We start from the raw sequence: 20,152 nt of genomic DNA, 5'->3' as shown, positions 1-20,152 counted from the left end.
ATAAAATGATTGTTCATTAATAGTATGTGAATAATCGTCAATAATATCTTGATCATTTTGACTATTGTGGTACTTCAAATATGGCTATGAATTGAAAAAAAATACGGACACGCGGTTAGTTGGTTCTTATTTTAAAAACTTAGTTCTGGAAACATATAATAGAAATTTCAGTTCGAACAAATCAGTTTTAAATAGTTTGAAACTTAAAAACTACCACTAATAAAACAAAATGTATTTCATTAAAAAAACAAAAAAAAACCCGAAAATATATTTAAATTTTCGTGTTATTAAGCTGCTACTCATCACGCCCACTATCTTCGCTATTCTATTTCACCCGGCTAACTTGAAGTAGATAACGGCAATATATGTACAATGTTCAACTCTATATTAATAAAAAATATTATTTTCTATCCAAAAATGCAATTAAGCCATGAGGTTTCCATTTGAAATAATGAAATTGGACTCCATTTTGGAAAAAGGGCGAAGATTTAAAGAATGGTAATATCACATTTTCAATGAGGGGAAAATCTAGGGAAGGTTTCCTATTTAAATTTTCTAGGACTTGTAACTAAGACTAGACCAATTTTACTGATTAGAGTAAAAGATTTATTTATGTTTCTATACCTTGTTTAATTTAGATCAATAAGTATACTTTTCTGTTTTAAAAAACTGGAGAGTTTTTATTCTAAAAAATGTACTTTTCCGATGCTATTCAGTAGAACATCCATGGCAATTTTCAAGAATGTGCTACTGTCGGGCTATCTATGAAAAGGAATCGGTTGTTAGAGCTACTTAGAGTAGTTCAGAAAAGGCTCATTTTGATGAACTAACTACTGTACACTAATACATGATCGGTTATCAATTAACCTACCTTTAGTCAGCGTTGAGGTTAACGTAGTGCTGCGGTAAAAAGTTTGTATGTACGTTTTCAGAAAAGAAAAAATCTTACTACTTTTAGAGGAAAGGTGTAACATTTGTACTGTGCTGTAGCCGAACCTGTTAATAAGCCGGATTTAATTACTACTAGTCAATTTGGCATAACGAAGAATTATGATTTTATATCAGTTCTGTAAAAAGAGTACTCTCTTTACAGAGGCTGTTACGCGTATTTTAAGAATTGAAAACAGTAGAACAGTAAATTTTCGAAATAAATATTCATTACTGTGTAAACCAGTTAGCTGCTACAAGTGTGATGTAGACTTTCGAAACAAGCCTAATTGTAAATTTAGTACAGTTCTAGACATTTGCTCGTCAACCGACGTTACTAAAACCTTATTCAGCGTTTCGCAGGATTCATGCCGTAATTACTCAAAAAAGAAACGTAGAGTATGTTCTTAAATTTTAATTCACTTTTAAGTATTTAACCATTAGTTCAACTCTAAAGTGATACGTAGAAAACGAGTGTTGTTGAAATCATTCTTTTACGATTAGCATTATTTTTTTATGTCTAAAAGTATGTCTCATTAAGATCGATTCGTTTTCTAAATATTAAAATATGACATTTTTTGGAGCTCTTTATTCCTAGTGCTGTTTTTTTTCTAATTGTGTAGCAGGGCGATGTTTGTGGGTTCTTCCTTAAAGTTTGTAAAAAATTCCTGTAATATGAAGCCACATAGTATTTTGTTACATTAATTTGCTAGTGTTGTTTTTATCAAATTTATAATATGATTGTTAATTTTGTAAGTGTGTTGAATATGTGGCCTTTTTTCTTAAAATTTTCACGTAATTATTTTTATCATAATTGTCAATTTCCAATTTTTCTATTGGAAAATAGAAATGCACAAAATTTTGTGCATTTTATTAGTTTGTCATAAGATCATATGATTTGGTATTTTAGTATTGTTTTTGAAAAGTGCTTGTTAACCTTTCCCAAAAATGTTTGTTATTACGTATCGGCATACCATATTTTTTTGGCTCCAACCCAGGACATATGTTTAGGCTTACCATTTTTTCTTGGTTCAACCGAGGACATATTTTTGAAGTTACTTAAAAGTTTTAACAGTTTACTGAAACATCATTAAACTTTATTTATTCAGTTGTATTTTTCACCAGACATGACTTTTTTTCAGAAATGGTTTGTTTGTTTTTATTACATCATAAAATTCACAACCAGAAAGTTCTGAATTAATTTTAACATTTAGCAGATATTTAACAGTAGATACTAAAAGTCTACCTTAAAAGTTGCTTTCCACTTCTCTTCAATAGCATCTGGAAATTTTTCAGAACATAAACCACAACCTACCCTTTGGTTTTGAATTACCTGGTTCAACAATATATGTTTATCAAATAGGTCATCAGTATTTATCGAATCTTTTATAATTTCATTAACAACTGGTGCACTCTTTTCTAAATCAGACAAGGCAATTTCAGTTTGTAAATTTATCCCTTGAAACTTACTAACGTTATCAAAACTGGTTCTCCACAACTCTTAAGTATTGGATACTAGAATTATAAAAATTATCTATGCTTGAGAAGAATTCTTGTTCCTGAACATCATTATTTTCTTTTAGAGTGCATAGCAATTCTTTGGCAGATTGTATCAATTTGTAGGTTTTTCTTTCCTGAAATTGACAAATTAATTGAGAATGTCTGAAATGCTTCTGTTGCTGTGATAGAATTAGCTTCCAATTTCAGAACTACATTATTAAATAACTGTAGAGTACCATCTAAAAATTTCAAAAACAGTTCAGTTTTTAGATTTTCAAAAAAATCAAGTAATTTTGTGCATTTGTCAGAAGATAAAAAGTATGATTTTAAGCCATCAAAAATGGAAAGAATTCTTTCTATTGCAGGTAACAAACTAAGGAACCTTGTGCTGCTATGAGGTAATACTTTTTTGTAATCTGTTTACACAAATTCGCAGAACTTTAATTTTCATTACTCTTACTGTATATATGTGAAAATATTTATAAATTTTTATAACAATAACTTCTATGTCCAGGAGTAGGAGAATCACATACTGTTTGTACTGAATTGTGTGCAATGTCGGCTGAACAACCAGTTCTAAAATAGGTCTGTCTAAATCACTTTGAATTTTTCTGAACACATTTTTATTCCCTTTTCTCTTCACACCACCAAAATTACTGTTAGTGTTATCAGCAGTATAACAAACCAACTTTTCTTCAAGTTTGTATTTTTTTACACACTGCAAAAGATACTGAATCAAAATTTAAGAAGTTTCACCTGACACTTCATCGAAATTTAAAAGTTTAACTTTGAATTCTCTCTTCCAGACTGAAATAACTTACCAACAATCAAAACAAGTTTTACATCACTTCTGTTTGAGCTATCCATCGTTACTGTTACATAATTAATGTTTTCCAAAGAGCGCAACACATTATCAAGTATAAATTGCAAAATAACTTTAACAATAATTTTGGTTCTAGCAGATGAAAATTTTGGGTCATATAACTTTTTAACCAGTTTAGATGTGCAGTCTGACGTTTTGAAACTGAATTCGTGTCTAGCAGTGTGGTATGAAAATGTAGCTTCTTTAGCAGCGTACTCTAGATCACTATTATTGTTGTTTTTTTTTTTATTAAAACAAAATCTCTATTTTAATAAAAAAAAACCATGGCAGAACACAATTTTCATGTTTGACACCAATCTTAAATATTTGTTTTGATTGTGAATAGCTCAATGCTTGTAACTAATCAGATAATACTGTTTCCGTTTAAATGTTTGTTTATTGTTAAATTATACTTTAAAAAAGAAAACATTCATGGTCTTTTTTTGTTATTTTTGTTGTTTTTTTCAGGCTGAAGAATCAGATTCTGAGAGCTCAGATGAAGACATGGATGTTATTGATAAATATGATAGAACTTCTAAAATAATTAAAACTCAGTTGCCTTCAATGAGAGTTGATGTAGTGTTAAAAAGTGCACTTGGATTACCAAGAAAGTACGTTTGTATTAGTACCTGTTTTCTCTACTTTTATCAGAATAAGAACTATCCAGCACACTTGCTTATATTATTGAAAAATATTGCACGGTGTCATTATAATACTGAATAAAAGCATAAGATTGCAACATTGTTTAAAATGTTTCAAGAATAATAACATTTTGAGTCTGAGCTTTGTCAGTTGGAGTAGTTAGAATGTTGCTGTTTAGAAATTCTTCAGGTATAATTATCATCTTGTTAGATATCAGTGAGTTCCTGTTTTTGCTCTCCATATAACATGGATGTATTTATTGTATTTCTTAAATTATTTATCCCATTTTTCTATGCTGTTTGGTCATTTTTAGATATTTTAATTACTTGTTCTTCATAACAACCTCACCCAAAGTAGGACTGTTATTATTATTTGCAAGAACTGTGTTTCTACATTAAATAAAAACATAGTTACAAAAATAAATAACATTAAATAATTTATTGAAAGTGAGGACTAATGAAGGATGTAATGATGAAGGAAACTGAAGGATGAAGGCGATGATTATTTTTTTTTACATTACTCTATATTTGTTGTAATTATTAAAATTGTGTAATAAAATTTTAGCATAATTAGTATAATAAATATCTCTTTGTAGGCTTAAATTTTATTACATAATGGCAGAAAAAAAGAAAATGTATTATACAGAGGGAAATTTATTATTTACAAGAAAAACACAAAATTACTAAACAAAGAATCAGGTATGGAAGTAAGTGATGTAGCAGTAAATTGTACATTATCACATTCATATTTAAGTAGCATTATAAAAAACAGAAATTTTAAAAGAAATACTGTATAAATATTACTGAAGAAATAAGCATCACATAGGAACAAGAAAAAAGTTGTAATGGAATGGACTATGTACCAAATGCAATCAGTTTATATCGATTTTAATCAGGCGACTATTTCTGTCAAGGCATTGTCAGTATTTCAGATGTTCATTAGAGTTTTAAATCTTAGAAATTATTCTTTATCAGCAAAAGATCGTTTGATAGATTTAGAAGACAAGTCAGATTATATTATAATTCTGAATGAAGTTGCAAGTTCGATGTGTGTTTAAAAAATAAAGAGAATTGTAATATTTATAAAAAAGAATTTTCTTATTCTTTTATATTGATACTGTTCCCTTCAATGTAGTTCCCCAGTGATGTGACACACTTATGCAGTATTTCTTCCTACCCACAAAACATTTGTAAGAAGTATTTTTTGGTATAGCTGAAGTTCACTAAGTGATTTTTTTCTGTATTCACCATTTGTTACAAATCGTTATTGTCTCTTAATCATTTGGTATAAAAGGTTGCAGGGTATCATCTTTAGAGAATGTTGTAACTATGACATCTGGCATTATTTTTAGGTAAATAATCACGAATTATTAGTGAAGTGGAAACTGGAGTGTTATCGTGATGAAAAAGCCATGAATTGTATGCTCACATTTGTGGTCATTTTATTCAGTTTGCCCCACACAAACAGTGTAAAACTGCTGATTGAGTGTACAACCTTGTGGTAAGAATTCGTAATACATAATGCCATTGTAATTGAAAACAAACACGGTAAGCAGAACCTTAACATTTGGTCGAACTTGGTTTGCTTTTTTTGATTTTGGTTCTCCAGGAATCTATTGGGATGATTAATATTTTATGATGATCTTTGCTTTAATATTGTAACTGTACACCACCATGTTTCATCACCTATTATGATATGTTTGAGTAATTCTGAGTCATCAGCGATGGCTAACAATTGTTCTGCAATGATGCTTTTTTAAAATTCAACAGTTTTGGAACAGATTTTGCTACTACTTGTTTCATACCCAAAAGTCAATCAGAATTGTTTCACATGAGCTATAAGCAATTCCCACCTCTTCAGCAACTTCTTTAATACTGATGCGACAATTATTGATCACAATATTCTTTATTTTGTTGATATTTTTATGGATTGTTGATTTATTAGGACATCAAAACTTCTAGTCCAAAGTGTCTTTATGACCTTTTTGAGACTGTTTTTATCCACTTTTAAACCATTTGCTGATGATGTAACATCCTTACCAAAAGATTTCTTTTACAATATCACTTCACTATTCCATTTCCAATGTAAAATTTAATCCAAATCCTTTGTTCTGTCATTTTCAAACAAAATAAATTGCCACTATATTTGAACTACTCTTCTAATATTGCTGAAAATATTCATATACATTCTAGACAGTGCTGTCATTGCATGGAAAAAACAAACTTGGTCAAAAAGATATAGCATGCAGAATTAAAAGGTTCTTGTGATTTATTTTATCACACCTCATGTAGGTGATTCAGTCACTAAAAACTATCCTAACGTGTTAGCTGTGCTCAGTTATCAAATAAAAAAGTCTACTGGAAATTTATTCCAGTATGGATGTACATGATCAAAAATTAGAGGCCTAATTACAGTGTTTGAAAAATTGCTGTAATTTAAGTTTATCTATAAAAATTGATTGAAGGAGTATCTTCCTTCAGTTGGATCTATAAGAGTATGGCTGGGGAATGCTAAGGACTTGATTTATGATTGACTTCCCTCCAGAAACCAATTAGAACATTGTAGATGATGATCTGCTGATCTGATTCGGGAATACAGAATGTATACAAGGTAACTCCCATCTTTCCTTTCATTTCATTTAAAATATTAATACTTGTCTCATGAAACTCCTTGAAGAGGTAAGTTGTAAACTTAAATAATTAAACTGATTGCTCACCTGTACATTTTATCTATGGCAAAATCTATATTTAGTCATTCTATCTCTATCTTTGTGGAAGTGGAATGAATGCCTTCATTTTTTTGTGTTTTTTATTATCTGAAATATATACAGTAAGTTTTTTTTTATTTATTTTAACTGGATTACCCATCAGGATACATGTTATTGGCATTGAGTAACATTAAATATTCATGTTATTCTCAACTTGGTCCAGACAATCCATATGTGCCAAAAAATTCTTAGTTTGAGGCATGTTAAAAGAGCTGATGAGAGAGTGAGTGTTACTCTGATTGGCTTTTAAGATAGAAATGGAAGTCAATCATCCTCCTCCAGTTTTCAAGTAGCTTGATTATAAATTATATTAAGAACCCTTATCATTTCATTAGTTACTGCTAGTGATCCAGATTAAGTCATAGTACAGAGTAATGGGTAGAATAAAAATTACCTGTAAAACCAAATTAAGGCATTTTAATTTTTGTAAAAATTAAATCCACAAAAAATGCTAGACACTGAAATGCAGAGTAAATATAAATAAAATCAAGGCTATTTTTACAACAAGATGCCTTGATTTTTTCTGAAGTCAGTCTCGTATTATTGTTCACAGCATTGAATCATTAACAATACTGTAAATGTTTTAACTTGCAATAATCATAGCTACTACTTCTGTAGTTACAGGGATCATTTTATAGCTTTTCTTGTGAAGAAGAAATAGTTTAGTTCTTTACCACTTTTTGGAATTATCATGCACATTAAAATATTATTTTCAATATGTCCTGTACAGGGCAGAAGTGCCTTATAGAATTCATAAGTGAGACAACCTCCATAAGCTCTTTTTTTTTTAAATTGTTCAGACTGATCAAAATCATAATCATGAAATGGATATGAAAAATCTTAAAAGGCAAATACTTTTTGGTCCATCTAACACCCTTTTGTATTTTCTTCAGGAAAGGTTTGCTCAGACATCTGATGTTACACAGTTCTTGATTTAATTATTTTTGGATGGAATTAGTTTTTTAGTTTTATAATATTTTTTTTTTTTTAATTATATTTGTGATTTAGAGTTTTATAATATAAATATATATATATATTATAAGTAAACCTTGATTTTATTATTAGATGTTTGTTGAACTTATATTAAATTTTCACTTTGTGTTTTCTATGAATTCTTTTAATAATTTTTTAATGCCACTTTCAGAGGTATGATAATTGAAAAATTAATTCATTATTAAAGTAGCATAGTTGATTTAAATTAATTTGGCAGTCTGAACTAGATCTAGTTTTGATAAGTATTGTAACAGGAAAACAAATTTTATGATTTTTCTGATAATGTTGCAATTGATTTTATTGTTGATTTTTTATTCTTTGTATGAGTCTTTGTATTTTTATATTTACCAACATTATTAAAATAACTTTTTTCATTTTAGTAAGCTTGAGCTGGCATTTTATGAAAGTAGAATTAGATTAAATGGAGAAAAAATGCTGAAGAAAAGCCAGAGAGTGAGTATTATTTCCTTACTTTGTAAATATTATTGTCATGATTTAATATAAGATTATTTATTATATTTGAAATTAACAAACATTTTAGACCTAACTGAAAAATTTTGAATCAGTTTTGTATTGTTTTGTTGTATTTATTATGACTTCATAACTGCATTTTGATTAGAAACTTGAGATGAATAAAATTATTAAGCATTAAGAAAATCCAGTACATTTGCTATATGAGAACTATTTCAGAAGGATTAATTTCCAATTTGACCAGTTATAAGATTTTATTACTTACATAAATTACCTACGTTGCTTTCAACATTAAGAAACTATCCTGATACCAGCTTTCCAGACCTTTGTTTGAGTACTTTGGCCCCACATTACCCACTAACCCCTTCCATGAGCTCTTTATTGTTTTCAAAGAGCTGAATAGCCATTCAAACCAGCTTGTTTTTGGGAAATAGTAAAATATGTCTTGCTTAAACTGCTCTAGTAAGGTCTTTGTGTAATCCACACAAAAGGAATTGTAAAGGAAAGATGCTTCAGTATTTTGGATTAGTGAAGTCCTAAGTTTCATGAGTTCTTTATAGATAATACTTGTTTGTATATATATATATATATATATATATATATATATATATATATATTATTGCCGAATAGCTTCGATGACACAGGCACTTACTAACCTTATAGTAACCCTGAAAAGGGCCGTTTTTGTCATCGATTGGCTTCGACAGCTCATAGTCACTAACCTTATGGTATCCCTGAGAAGGGCTGTTGTCATCAAATAGCTTAGACAGCTCATAATTCATAACCTTGTGCTGGCCCTGAAAAGGGCTGTTTTTTGCGTTAGCTCTGAGAAAAGCTGTTGAGTTTGGAAGTTGGTCTCCAACAAAGTCAGGGAATTGTAGTTCGTCCATTGAAGTCAAACCAGGCTTCCCCTCAGTGGCAATTGGGTCCCCACTACAGCATAGGGACAATAGGATTAAATATCTATTTATACTATGACAATTGGCTGGTGCCCAGTTATGTGTCTTTTTTTATGATTAATTAAAAGAAAAAGCCTGTCAGATATTCAAACTTTAAGCTTTCAAAATGAAAAGGAGTTCAGCAGAGTGGTAACCTCCATACATCCCTACCATCCCTACATAAAAGTACATGTGATAGCTGTATCTATATATTCTTTTGACAGTAACAGGATTCATCAGAATCTTACCTTCAACAAAATTTTTACCAGGTGCTGTTCATTAAATTTTTATTAAAATTCATTAGATGCTTCCGTACTTACGTATTAACGCCACCGCAGCTACAGCTTTATTTAAGAACAAAGGAGTCAATCGGATTTCGGTGGAAAATGAACAGTCCCTTTATTAATTTTAATAAATGGTTATTTATAATTATTTATTTTATAAATATAATTTAACCAAACTTAACCTATGCTCGCTTCGCTCGCTAACCTTGACTAATTAACACCATAATTTTTTGAGTATTTATTTAATAAATTCAGTAATTATTGCAATTATTTATTGTTTAAATAATCAAAACACTCCTGTTAATTAGTCAAGGTTAGTGAGCGTAGGTTAAGATTGGTTAAATTATATTTATTAAAATTAATAAAGAGACCGTTTTGAATCTATGTTAAACTCTAAATCTGCCCATTTTCCACCGAAATCCGATTGACTACTTTGTTTTTAAATAAAGCTGTAGCTGCGGGGGCGTTAATACGTAAGTACCAATGATTCATAAAAGTTTATTTCACCTATACAACTTCATGTAGAAAAAAACGTTTGTTAAATAACACGAATATTTTGCATGGAATTATCTTAGTCTTGATATCTGTGCTTTTCAAGTAGAATGTAACATTGTTGATCATGTGAATAGAATTCCCATTAATTTTATTTGATGTCATATTTTCTTAGTATGTTAAAATTATTTCATTCGCAGCAAAATCACCCCATACTGTTTTACTTTAAAGCGCCTTATTAAAACATTAAGCTTGACATCATTATTTAATATGCTTACCTACATTCTCTTCTGAAGTATAATATCTCTTAGAGAGCTTCCCCAAAAGTCACAAGTTTTCAAGATACAAAAATGGAGTGTCAGATCATTGTTTGGCGCACTAAGTATGAATTATATAAACTGATGTTTAAAAAATTAATGTTGTTAACTTATTTTTTGGGTTTGTATTTATGAATATATAGTTTAAAAAGAAGTCACTTATTCTTAAAAGTAACAATATCCCACTTTTACCAAATCAGACAACAGAACTGTCTTCATATAACTCAACAAAATTTTTTGGTATATGAGAAAGAATCTTATTTACACTTCTATTGCCATTTTTAATATGTTTCTGACAGTTAAAAAAATCTTCCTATCAATCTGTTTAAAATGCAGTTAAAAGATTTTCTTTTATGGAAACAATATTAATCTGACTATGAATTTTTTTCAAAATAATACAATTAAAAATTAAAAAAAAGCTTCTGGATTTTCTGCATCCCATTCAATGTGTACATAAATCTTTGCTCAAATATTTCTCATTAACATCTTCAAAATTGTGAATTATTTTATAGTTTTTTTAATACTTTGTATCTTCATGTATTTATCTCAACGTTATTTCATGTGTTTGTATTTTTAAAAATTAATATGGATTTTTATCATATCTATCTTTTATTTTATTTTTAATTTTGTATTTTGTGATGCTTCTCAGATCAAGGTTTTACCACGATTTCCCTTCAGAAATCGTGGAATAAATGAAGCAGTTTCTATTTTTATCTGTGGAGTTATCCAACCATTTCTCATATGATCTATATAATGTATTATACTAATCATAATAAAAAATTCTTTTCTGTTCAGTATTGCTTTCTGAGTAGCCTATTTATTTTTCAGGCAAATGTTGGTGATGAAATTGATCTTATAAAAGGAGTGAGTAACCTGAACCCAGATTTTCTAAATGTAGCTCGTGTAGAAATTATTTCTGCTAAAGCTGATGAAGAAGAAGAAACAATATATGTACGGATGAGGAGAACTAAATCTTTACAGATAGAAAACTATGAAAATAATCCTTTTAAACTACAGGAAAGCAGTTAGCATTATATTAACTTTGATTAACTTTGATCAATTAATAATAAGATATTATTATTACTTGTTAATACGTATAGTTTAGAAAATTAATTAATAAATCCATTTTTACGCTGTAAATAAATGAAGATTTATGTCATTTTTAAATCGATAACCCAATATAAACTTCCTATTTCTGACATTTCCAAAATGTTAGGAAGTAAAATGCAAAACGTGCACTATGATCCACTTAATTACAATTTTGAGAAACATTTTTTTGTTAATTCCAAGGAACAACAATTACTAACCAGTCACAGTCATGTATTTTGATCTGGTTAATATACTGTAATTTTATTATAATCTATTACTCTTATTACTTGTTTTAAGAAAAAAAGTTTAGGCATTCTGCTTTTAATGTGTACTCCATTGCAGATAGCTGTTAAAATGCTGAAGATATTTTACTGAAATGATTGTAATAAATTTTTTTATTTATAAATTAATCTTAGTAATTCATTTAATTTGAAAACAGAAAAGTAACCCATAAACTTTTTATATGAAATGACGTTAGAATAAAACTGAACTTAATAGTAGTCTTAAGGATATTTTACCGTAAAGTCTCATACGATTTATTATATCCAGACAAAAATTTATTAGTTATAAAACCATTATTATTTTTAAAACATATACTGCTAATATTAAGTAATAAATAAAAATTTATGTTCACATTTTTACCTTTATTAATTCTCACAGAACACCTATTTGAATTCTTCAGTAATATTTAATTAGCAAATTTTCTTTTTACAAATGTTATTTTTATTATCTTATAATCACCAAAAAATTATTTTCTACTTTGGAGAGCAATTTCATTTTAAAAGAAAACCATTATCTTAATACTTTTTTAAAAATTTATTTATATTTTACTTTTTAGTTTCCCACCCGTACTTGATCATTCAAATGTAATAAATTCATTTACATTGGTTTATAATTTTTTTTCATTCTATCTAACTCTACTAGCGCTGTGTAAAAAATAAAGTAAAAAATCAACTCTCACCTGCTAAAAATCAGCTGTCGCCTGCTTCGCCTTTTCACTTTCATTCGCTCGCTTTACATGGTATTTTTGACACGCTTTCTCCAACTGTTTTTTTACATTATGTTGCAGTTTTTCTTTTCTTTTGTATTCTTTGGTTTCAGTTTTTGTTCCCACAAGAATCTTTCTATCCTCACACGAAGAAAAATGATTTTGTTAACATAACAGAAGACGGGATGACAAATAATTTTGTTAGAGTAACAGAATTCATTTATTTACAATAACAAATGGGTTTGTCGTTATAACAAAATCAGATAACTTACAGTAACAAATCAGTAAGTAATGATAGGTTGTAGTAACAAATTCATTTTGTTATCATAACAAATTGTTTTGCTACCACAACAAACCCTTAGTTACCAAAACATTTGATTTCGTATCTGCATGTAAGCAAAGAAACATGTTTTCACAATGTCTGCCATATTAGATTTAGAACAATATTAGATAATGTCCGCCACATTGGATTTAGAATGATGTTAAATATGCTATATTATATTGTCATTAGAACCAAAGATGTGTGCAAAATTTTAGCTTGATTGGATAATGGGAAGTTTATCAAATTTCAGTTACTAAATTTGACCTACACAGGATTTCGAACATAAGAAAACCATTGGAAAAGGTAAAATTCATAATCTTAGACAATGGACAAAAAATCATTAATCCTTGTTAAAAAAAAAATGAAAATAATTTTACATTATAGAACCTGTTTTTAAGATGCGTAACACTAAAATTTCTTAAGATTAATTTTATGTAGATAGGAACCATTATTAAAAATTACTGATAAGTTAATTAAAATTAAAAAAAAATAATCTGACAAGCAAAGAATTACAAATCCTTAATAAAAGATGAAATTAGAATAAAAGTAATATTAAAGAACAGTTTTTAAGGTCTAACAATAAAATCCTTGCTTTTAAATTATGTTTATTTTGGAGTTTATTTTAACCAAAATACCGTGTTTGTTTCTGTGTTTACACAATCATATACTCATATATTTATTGTGCCTCAAATACACTCACAACATAATTAGTGAAATGTTTATTACAAATATGTTTTTTGAGTAATGTGTGTAGAGCAATAAGCTATTGCCACTGTTATTTTATTGAAATGGTATTGGATGACCTGATATAATATTTCAAACAAATATGAAGTATTTTAAGAAAAATGTATAACATTTACAGTATTGTAACAATCTTTTTATGTACTCTATGTACAGAGTGTTCCATAAAGTAAGACAATACTTAAACAACTTTTCAGTTGTTAAATATAGAAAAATGAAGTTCAGCAAATACTCTTGCCTCAAAATAATGTATTTTTCGGTATGAGACCACATTCCCAAGCCTCCATGAAGAAGAAACTTATTGCAGATCAATAAAAAATTCCTTCTTGCAAAATAAAAAATTTATCCATTTGGTGAAAAGCATGGCTTGAACTTACATAAATATAAATTTAACTGCACTGTAATCAATTATGTAACCTTGTAAGAAAAAGCTCACTAAAATTTGAAACTGTTCAGGAGTTAAAAACTTTTTTTTCCTTCAATTCAAAAAAATTGATATATGTATTTTAAATCGATTTCTTTATTGAAAAAGAGAAGATCTCCTTTGAGGGCAAGGAAAAAAATTGTTTATCACAACAATGTAGCAATATTTGTTATTTTATTGCAATAATTTTAGACCTCTAGCTTTGAAAAATTAAAAAACTTCTGAACTAGTAAATTTTACATTCAATTTTAAGATATACTTCAAAACTCCGAATTGTAAAATATTATTTCATAGCTTTTACCATGTTTGCAGTTAATATATTCTTAATTCAGATACCATTCACAATAAAACTGCAAGTTTCATTTTGGTTCAAAGGGGAAACAAAAAACAGGCATAAAGTAGAGAACTTGCTATTTTCCTTAAAAGGGAACATGTTAATTTTTTCCATCTATTAAAAATTCATTTTTATACGATTGTGAATAATTAGTAGGAAAAAAAAACAAGTAAATATTAGTTATTTGAGGTTGGCTGCAGTAATTGTTTGTAGTAAAGACATTAAAAAATTTTCTTTGTTATAATTGTTAAATTTCAGTAGAAAGTTGAGGCATGTTTTTCTTAACTCAGGTGTCAACTTAAGCTGTTTTTATTTTTGGTAAATTAATATCTATAATTTAGGCTTTTATAATCTAAGTATAGAAAAAACTGTAAATAAATATTTTTTTCAAAATATTCTATTTTCTGTACTAAAATAATTGTTTTATACAAATTTAATAAAAAAAAAGTTTCATTTAGTACAAAATGTTAAGTTACCTTAATATAGTATATTGGAAAAGTATAGTTTTTGCCAAAGATTCACATCATGTATACATGTACAAAAAACATCCTTCATAAACCATGTTTGCAACTTCTCCAATTAAAGTTTTTCTTCAAACATGTTTGTTGCTAAAATTCCTCCGGGTCCAGTGTTATTCTTATAATTTGTTTTTCTGTCTAGGTAGTGTAATGTATAGTTATTTTGCCAGACTACCTCGTATAAATTCCCAACTCACTCTTAGCTGGACGTGGTTGTAGTTTAATATGTTTTCAGTAGGAATGTATATCTTTATTTATTTTTTATTTAGCTTCATTCTTTGATGTTCTTAATTATCTATTTTCAGTTGCACTGGTGAAAAAGTGGTATGAAAGTTTAGAAATAACAGAATTAATGTGCATGATGAAGAACGTTCAGGGAGGCCCTCGATAATCACTGAGGGATTGTTGAAACGCATCGATGATGAAATCAGAAAAAATCGTCACTCAACGATTTCAGACCTTGCTCTTCCTTTTCCTGATGTTTCAAGAGCTGTTATCGGTCGTATTGTTATGACCATTTAAGCTTCTGAAAGGTTCATGCACGTCTTAACAGAACATCACAAAAAAATTCAAATGGGATCTGCTTTGGAATTTTTGATGCGCTATACAGAAAAAAGAGGTGAATTCCTTAAATCAATTGTTAGCGGCGATGAAAGATGGATTTCGTATTACATGCGAGAGAGAAAACAGCAATCAAGTGAATGCCGTCATCCTCAATCACCAACCAGACCGACAAAGGTCAAGCCACAGCCATTTGGACGCAAACTGATGGCCACAGTCTTTTGGAATGGGTGTGATATACTGTTGATTGATTTCATACCACGTGGAATGACTATAAATGCAGAAGCCTACTGCGAAACTACGTAATTTACGGTCCGCCATTCAAAATCGGCAAAGTGGGCAGCTAACCGACGGCGTAGTCCTGCTGCATGATAATGCGGGTCCGACATGTGATTTACTGAGAACATTTGGATGGGAAATTTACAATCACCCACCATATAGTCCAGACTCAGCTCCTTCTGATTACCATTTGTTTGGGAAATTGAAAGAATTTTTGAGTGGTAAGCGATTCACGGATGACGATGAATTTAAAAATGCTGTTAATCAGTGCCTAAGTGGACTGGCGGCAAAAGAATACGATGAGGATATATTGAATCTGGTGTATTGCTACGATAACTGTCTTAATTCATGTGGTGATTATATAGAGAAGTAGTATAAGGTATGCAGTGTATGAGAAATAAAAATATTTATAAAGTTTTCAGAATAAATTTTCTTACAGTGAAAAAATCTTTACTTTAGTGATAACTTTTCATACAAAAGACTTTTAAAATTGCCAATGTACACATACATACATCTATGAACAATAGTAAAAAAAAATCTGAAACAATGTTCTCAAAAAGTAGTCCTCTTGGGTAGGAGAATTAATAATTTCCCCATTAAATTAATGAAAATTAAGAAATTTGACGTTATAACTTTTTTAAAACTTCTGTTTTTAGAGGCAAGTAAAAACTCAACTTGCAGATGGGATCTGTCTGAACCTCCTTGCTCCCAGAAACTATCAGTTGTGAAAAATTTGGTGGAATTATAGCTGGTATAAAATGAACAATATTGAAAAATATTTATAACTGACATTTATAAGCTATAAGCAAAGGAAGCTAATAAATAAATTAAAATTTTACCTTTATAATGCTGTCTAATGTTATTTATTTTTTGAAGAACTGCTCCCACAGATTTCACTATTTCAACACCAATAATATATGGTTTTTAATAATAAATAAATAGTTATACAGGTAAACGCACACAAAAGGAAATGGATAATTCTTTTCATTTAAAACTAGTTCAGTTTTACATTCCTCACAATACAGTATTCTAATTATTATCATCTTCAGTTCCCTTTAATCCAAGTTTCCGTGGGTTGAGCCTTCTACAAAATTTCTTCACCTGCCTTGACCCATGAACCATCTCTCTTCTATTACACTCATCACATCTCCTTTCTTGTGCACTTCTTCCATGAAGAAACTGTGCTCTTGTCCTGTATTTATCCATTTCATTCTTGGTCTTCACCTGTTTCCTTGCATACAGCGTCCTGTTTGGTAATCTTTCCTCATCCATCCTTTCAATATGTCCAAATCACCTGAGCTTTGATCTTCCAGTGACTTGACAAGGCTTCCCAATTTCTTTCCACTCTAATTATACTTATACTATACCTTCTTGTCTTTCCCAGCATGCTTCTTTGAATTTCATTTCTTTTGCTTGTACTCGACCTTCCATCTTTCTGCCAGCTGTTCAGGTTTCTGCTGCATAGATAAGGACTGGCACAAAGTAGGCTTTATACATAACTCTCTTGCACTGCAAAGGTACCTTCTTGTTCCAGACCAGACTTCTTACACTCTGATAAAATCCACTTGCCTCTGTACTCCAGAAGGCAAGTACTTATTTCTTTAACCAGTCTCCCATCCTCAGAAAAGTAAACTCTTTTACCCTTTCTATTTTTCTGTCATTCATAATTATGTCCATTGAATTTCCCTTTTTCTGTCTTGCACAATCACTTTACTCTTTTCAACACTAAACTGCATTCCATATTTCTCAATCTCTTCACCCTGCACGTTTATTACACACTCTACATCCCTTTCAGAATCTTCCTCCCCCATATAACTAGGTTGTCTAAAAATAACAAGTTGCTCACTCCTGTTATTTCCTTTTAAATTTTTGAAGATTCCATCCATAGTTATTATAAACAAAAGTAGAGATATCACACTTCCTTGTCTTAACCCATTCTTTATCTCAAACAAATTTGACTTCTCCAGCCTTGTCCTGATATTGTTCCGGCTCCCATCGTATATAATTTTAACCATCTAGATGTCCACTTTATCCAGATTTTTTTTCTTCTAGTACCTACCACCACAACTTCCTTATCCATGCTAACATACGCCTTTATTATGTCCAGAAATGCCATTAATAATTTCTTATTATAATTTCACTTCTTACTTACTTGTCCAATGCAAATACTGCATCTGTACTGTATCTATCACATCTGAATCCCATCTGTTCCTCTTCCATCTTCCTTCTGTTGTGGTTTTCCAATACCCTCTTAAACAGCTTTGCCATGTGTGGAAATAGTGTAATACATCTGTAATTACTAATATAAAAACATTGTATCCTCCTTTATAAGTGTGGGGATTATTATTCCCTTTTTCCCGTCTTCTAGAATCACCCTCATTTTCCATACATATCTGAACTGTCTGTACAGCCATTGTAAACCAAAAACTCTACCTTCACCATCTCAATGCTTACCTGATCAATTCATGGTGCTTTGTCTCCTTTCATTTTTCTTAAAGGATCCTCTATCTCCTTCATCGTTATGTAACACTCCTTCTGTCCCCACTTCCGTCATCACTGTTCTATCCTTTTCCTCTCCTTTTTCTTTCAATCGATTTGGGTTCAGGAGTTTATTAAAATATTCTTTCCATCTACAAAGTACTTCTTCCTCCTTTACTATCACATGTCCTAGATTGTTCGTAATAAACTTTGTATCTTCTCTCTTTATTCTTTTACTTTTAATGACACCAAAAAGCATTTTCTTATTCCCTATTGAGTCCCTTTCCAGCTCTTCTGTGAACTATTTTGAATATTTGCTCTTCTCTCTGCTTACAAATTTCTTACATCCCCTTTTTGCTTCCCTGTATTTATCCCTGTCTTCATCCTTCTGGCTTTGTCTCCATGTCTTCATTGCTATCTTCTTCTGTTCAACTGCCATCCTTATATCATCATTTCAACACTTCCTTTCCTTTTCTTTTCCCACTGGTTCTATCACATACCTGCTCTGCTATACCTACCACGGCCTTCCTGAAGCACCCCCACTCTTCCACCACCTCTTTTATTTCTCCTTTAGGTAAGAATTTCTTTATTCCTCCTTCAAACTCTTCCCTTATCTTGGTTTCATCCAACTTCCACATTTTTATTTTTATTTCCCTCATAGCCTTCATACTGGGAATTTTCTCAAATCTAGGCTTAGCCATTACCAACCTATGGTCTCCTCCAACCATTATTTCTTCACTCACCACCCTTACATCCATCAGTTCCATCCTTAACTCTCTCTCTCTCTCTCTCTCTCTCCACTAAATGTAATCAGTTACTGATTTTGTTTTTCTCTCTCCCCATCTGTACCTTGTAATCTTTTTTTCTATTCTTATCAAAGCATGAGTTATCCACTGTGAAGTTATTCTGTTCACAAACCTCTATCATTTCACCCTCCCCATTTCTTCCTCCATATCCATGTGGTCCCAGTACCTTCTCTAATCCATTTCTTCTTTTTCCACCTGCACGTTCACGTCTCCTATTATTACTGTCTCCTTATCTTCTATGCAGCTTTCCAGTTTCTTTAAGAACTGCCCTATATTTTCTTCAATACATCCCACCTATGGTACAGACACTTGTATGATATCCCAAGTGTTACCAACAATCTTTAGTCTTTAATTCTATCATCAATTGCCTCCACCCTCTCTATGCACTCCTTTATCTGCTTACCCACAATAAACTACAACTTCATTTTTTGCCTTTTCCCCACCACTCCAATACAGAGCATATCCTTCTCTAAGATCCTTTCTACATTTTCCCCTCCATTTAGTTTCACTTAAATCCAAAATCCTCATTCTTTATTCCCTCATACAATATACCAGTTCCACTGGGCGCCCAGTAAGAAATATAATATTTTCTGTTCCTACCCACATATCATTTTTCCCCCTTTTCTTTGTACCCAGTAACTCGATTTTCACACTCTTCTTGGTAAATCCAAGATCATGCGTCGCCTGCAGGGAATGCCCTAGCGTTTTCCTATCTACTTTACCAACCTTCATTTTAGGCTCATATACAATGAGGTTGCCACACTCAACAAGACATTTTAAACCTACTGTCAGGTACTTTTATACACTACCTCTGATTTTATATCCTTGTCACTGTACTTGAGGGAGATGTTGACTTATTTACTGGCACTGACACTTGCCATGTCACAAGACCCTTTTTAGCTTATTATTTAGGTGCATTGTGCCTTTCTCTTACCATCAGTTAACTATTTGTACACATAACCTAAGACAAATTCACTTCTGTCTATTCATAATATGTAATAATAATATATGCAGGTTGAGCTAGGATGTTTCAGTTAAGCATGTTGAAGTAATGAAAACCTTAGATTTAAAAATTAAACATTATTGTAGCTTTTTTTTCCATAAAAAGAGCCAGATAATAAGTAGTAAATTAATCTGTTTACCCTATTATCCTGCTGCTACTGTGACCAATAATCACAAGATTTAAAATTTATAATATATTAACATTTATCAAACAGGTCTTTTTAACATTATTATTTATTTGTAACTTAGTAAGTGGTGTACATGTCAATGGGATACCATTGCATGTATCATCATGCAATGGTACCTTTATCTAAAGATGTTATCAAATCATGTGTCATGATCTGATAACATCTTTAGATAAATAATTAAACCGATATTAAATTACATCTACTATTCTGTGATAGACAAAATATTTAA

The 20,152-nt window shown here is 30.2% G+C and overlaps 1 protein-coding gene across 5 annotated transcripts; it reads left to right on the top strand.

Moving 5' to 3' along the window:
* Nucleotides 1-866: 866 nt before the first annotated feature.
* Nucleotides 867-16,242, top strand: LOC142323628 (mitochondrial transcription rescue factor 1-like). Of its 5 annotated transcripts, none has more exons than XM_075363527.1 (5): nucleotides 867-1,326; nucleotides 3,758-3,900; nucleotides 8,072-8,144; nucleotides 11,022-11,217; nucleotides 16,106-16,239. In XM_075363527.1, the coding sequence occupies exons 1-5, from the start codon at nucleotides 1,051-1,053 to the stop codon at nucleotides 16,195-16,197; spliced, it is 780 nt and encodes a 259-aa protein (XP_075219642.1). In that variant the 5' UTR covers nucleotides 867-1,050; the 3' UTR covers nucleotides 16,198-16,239. The 5 variants fall into 5 exon arrangements, with proteins under 5 accessions (XP_075219642.1, XP_075219643.1, XP_075219644.1 ...); XM_075363528.1 differs by lacking the exon at nucleotides 16,106-16,239 and adding an exon at nucleotides 14,915-16,049; XM_075363531.1 differs by having other exon boundaries at nucleotides 872-920; nucleotides 16,106-16,240.
* The last annotated feature ends 3,910 nt before the right edge of the window (nucleotides 16,243-20,152 follow it).

Source organism: Lycorma delicatula, chromosome 4, assembly GCF_047948215.1.
Source record: "Lycorma delicatula isolate Av1 chromosome 4, ASM4794821v1, whole genome shotgun sequence".
Classification (NCBI taxonomy): domain Eukaryota; kingdom Metazoa; phylum Arthropoda; class Insecta; order Hemiptera; family Fulgoridae; genus Lycorma; species Lycorma delicatula.
Note: the sequence above shows the minus strand (reverse complement) of the source record. Positions and strands in the feature narration are given on the sequence as shown.

What these genes read in the sequence shown, in the direction of transcription:
- LOC142323628 (XM_075363527.1), top strand. Translation starts at nt 1,051, where the DNA reads ATGATTTTATATCAGTTCTGTAAAAAGAGTACTCTCTTTACAGAGGCT. An exon ending in TGCTGAAGAAAAGCCAGAGA is followed by an intron (nt 8,145 to 11,021) that starts GTGAGTATTATT and finishes TTTATTTTTCAG; the next exon opens with GCAAATGTTGGTGATGAAAT. An exon ending in TTTTAAACTACAGGAAAGCA is followed by an intron (nt 11,218 to 16,105) that starts GTTAGCATTATA and finishes TTCTGTTTTTAG; the next exon opens with AGGCAAGTAAAAACTCAACT.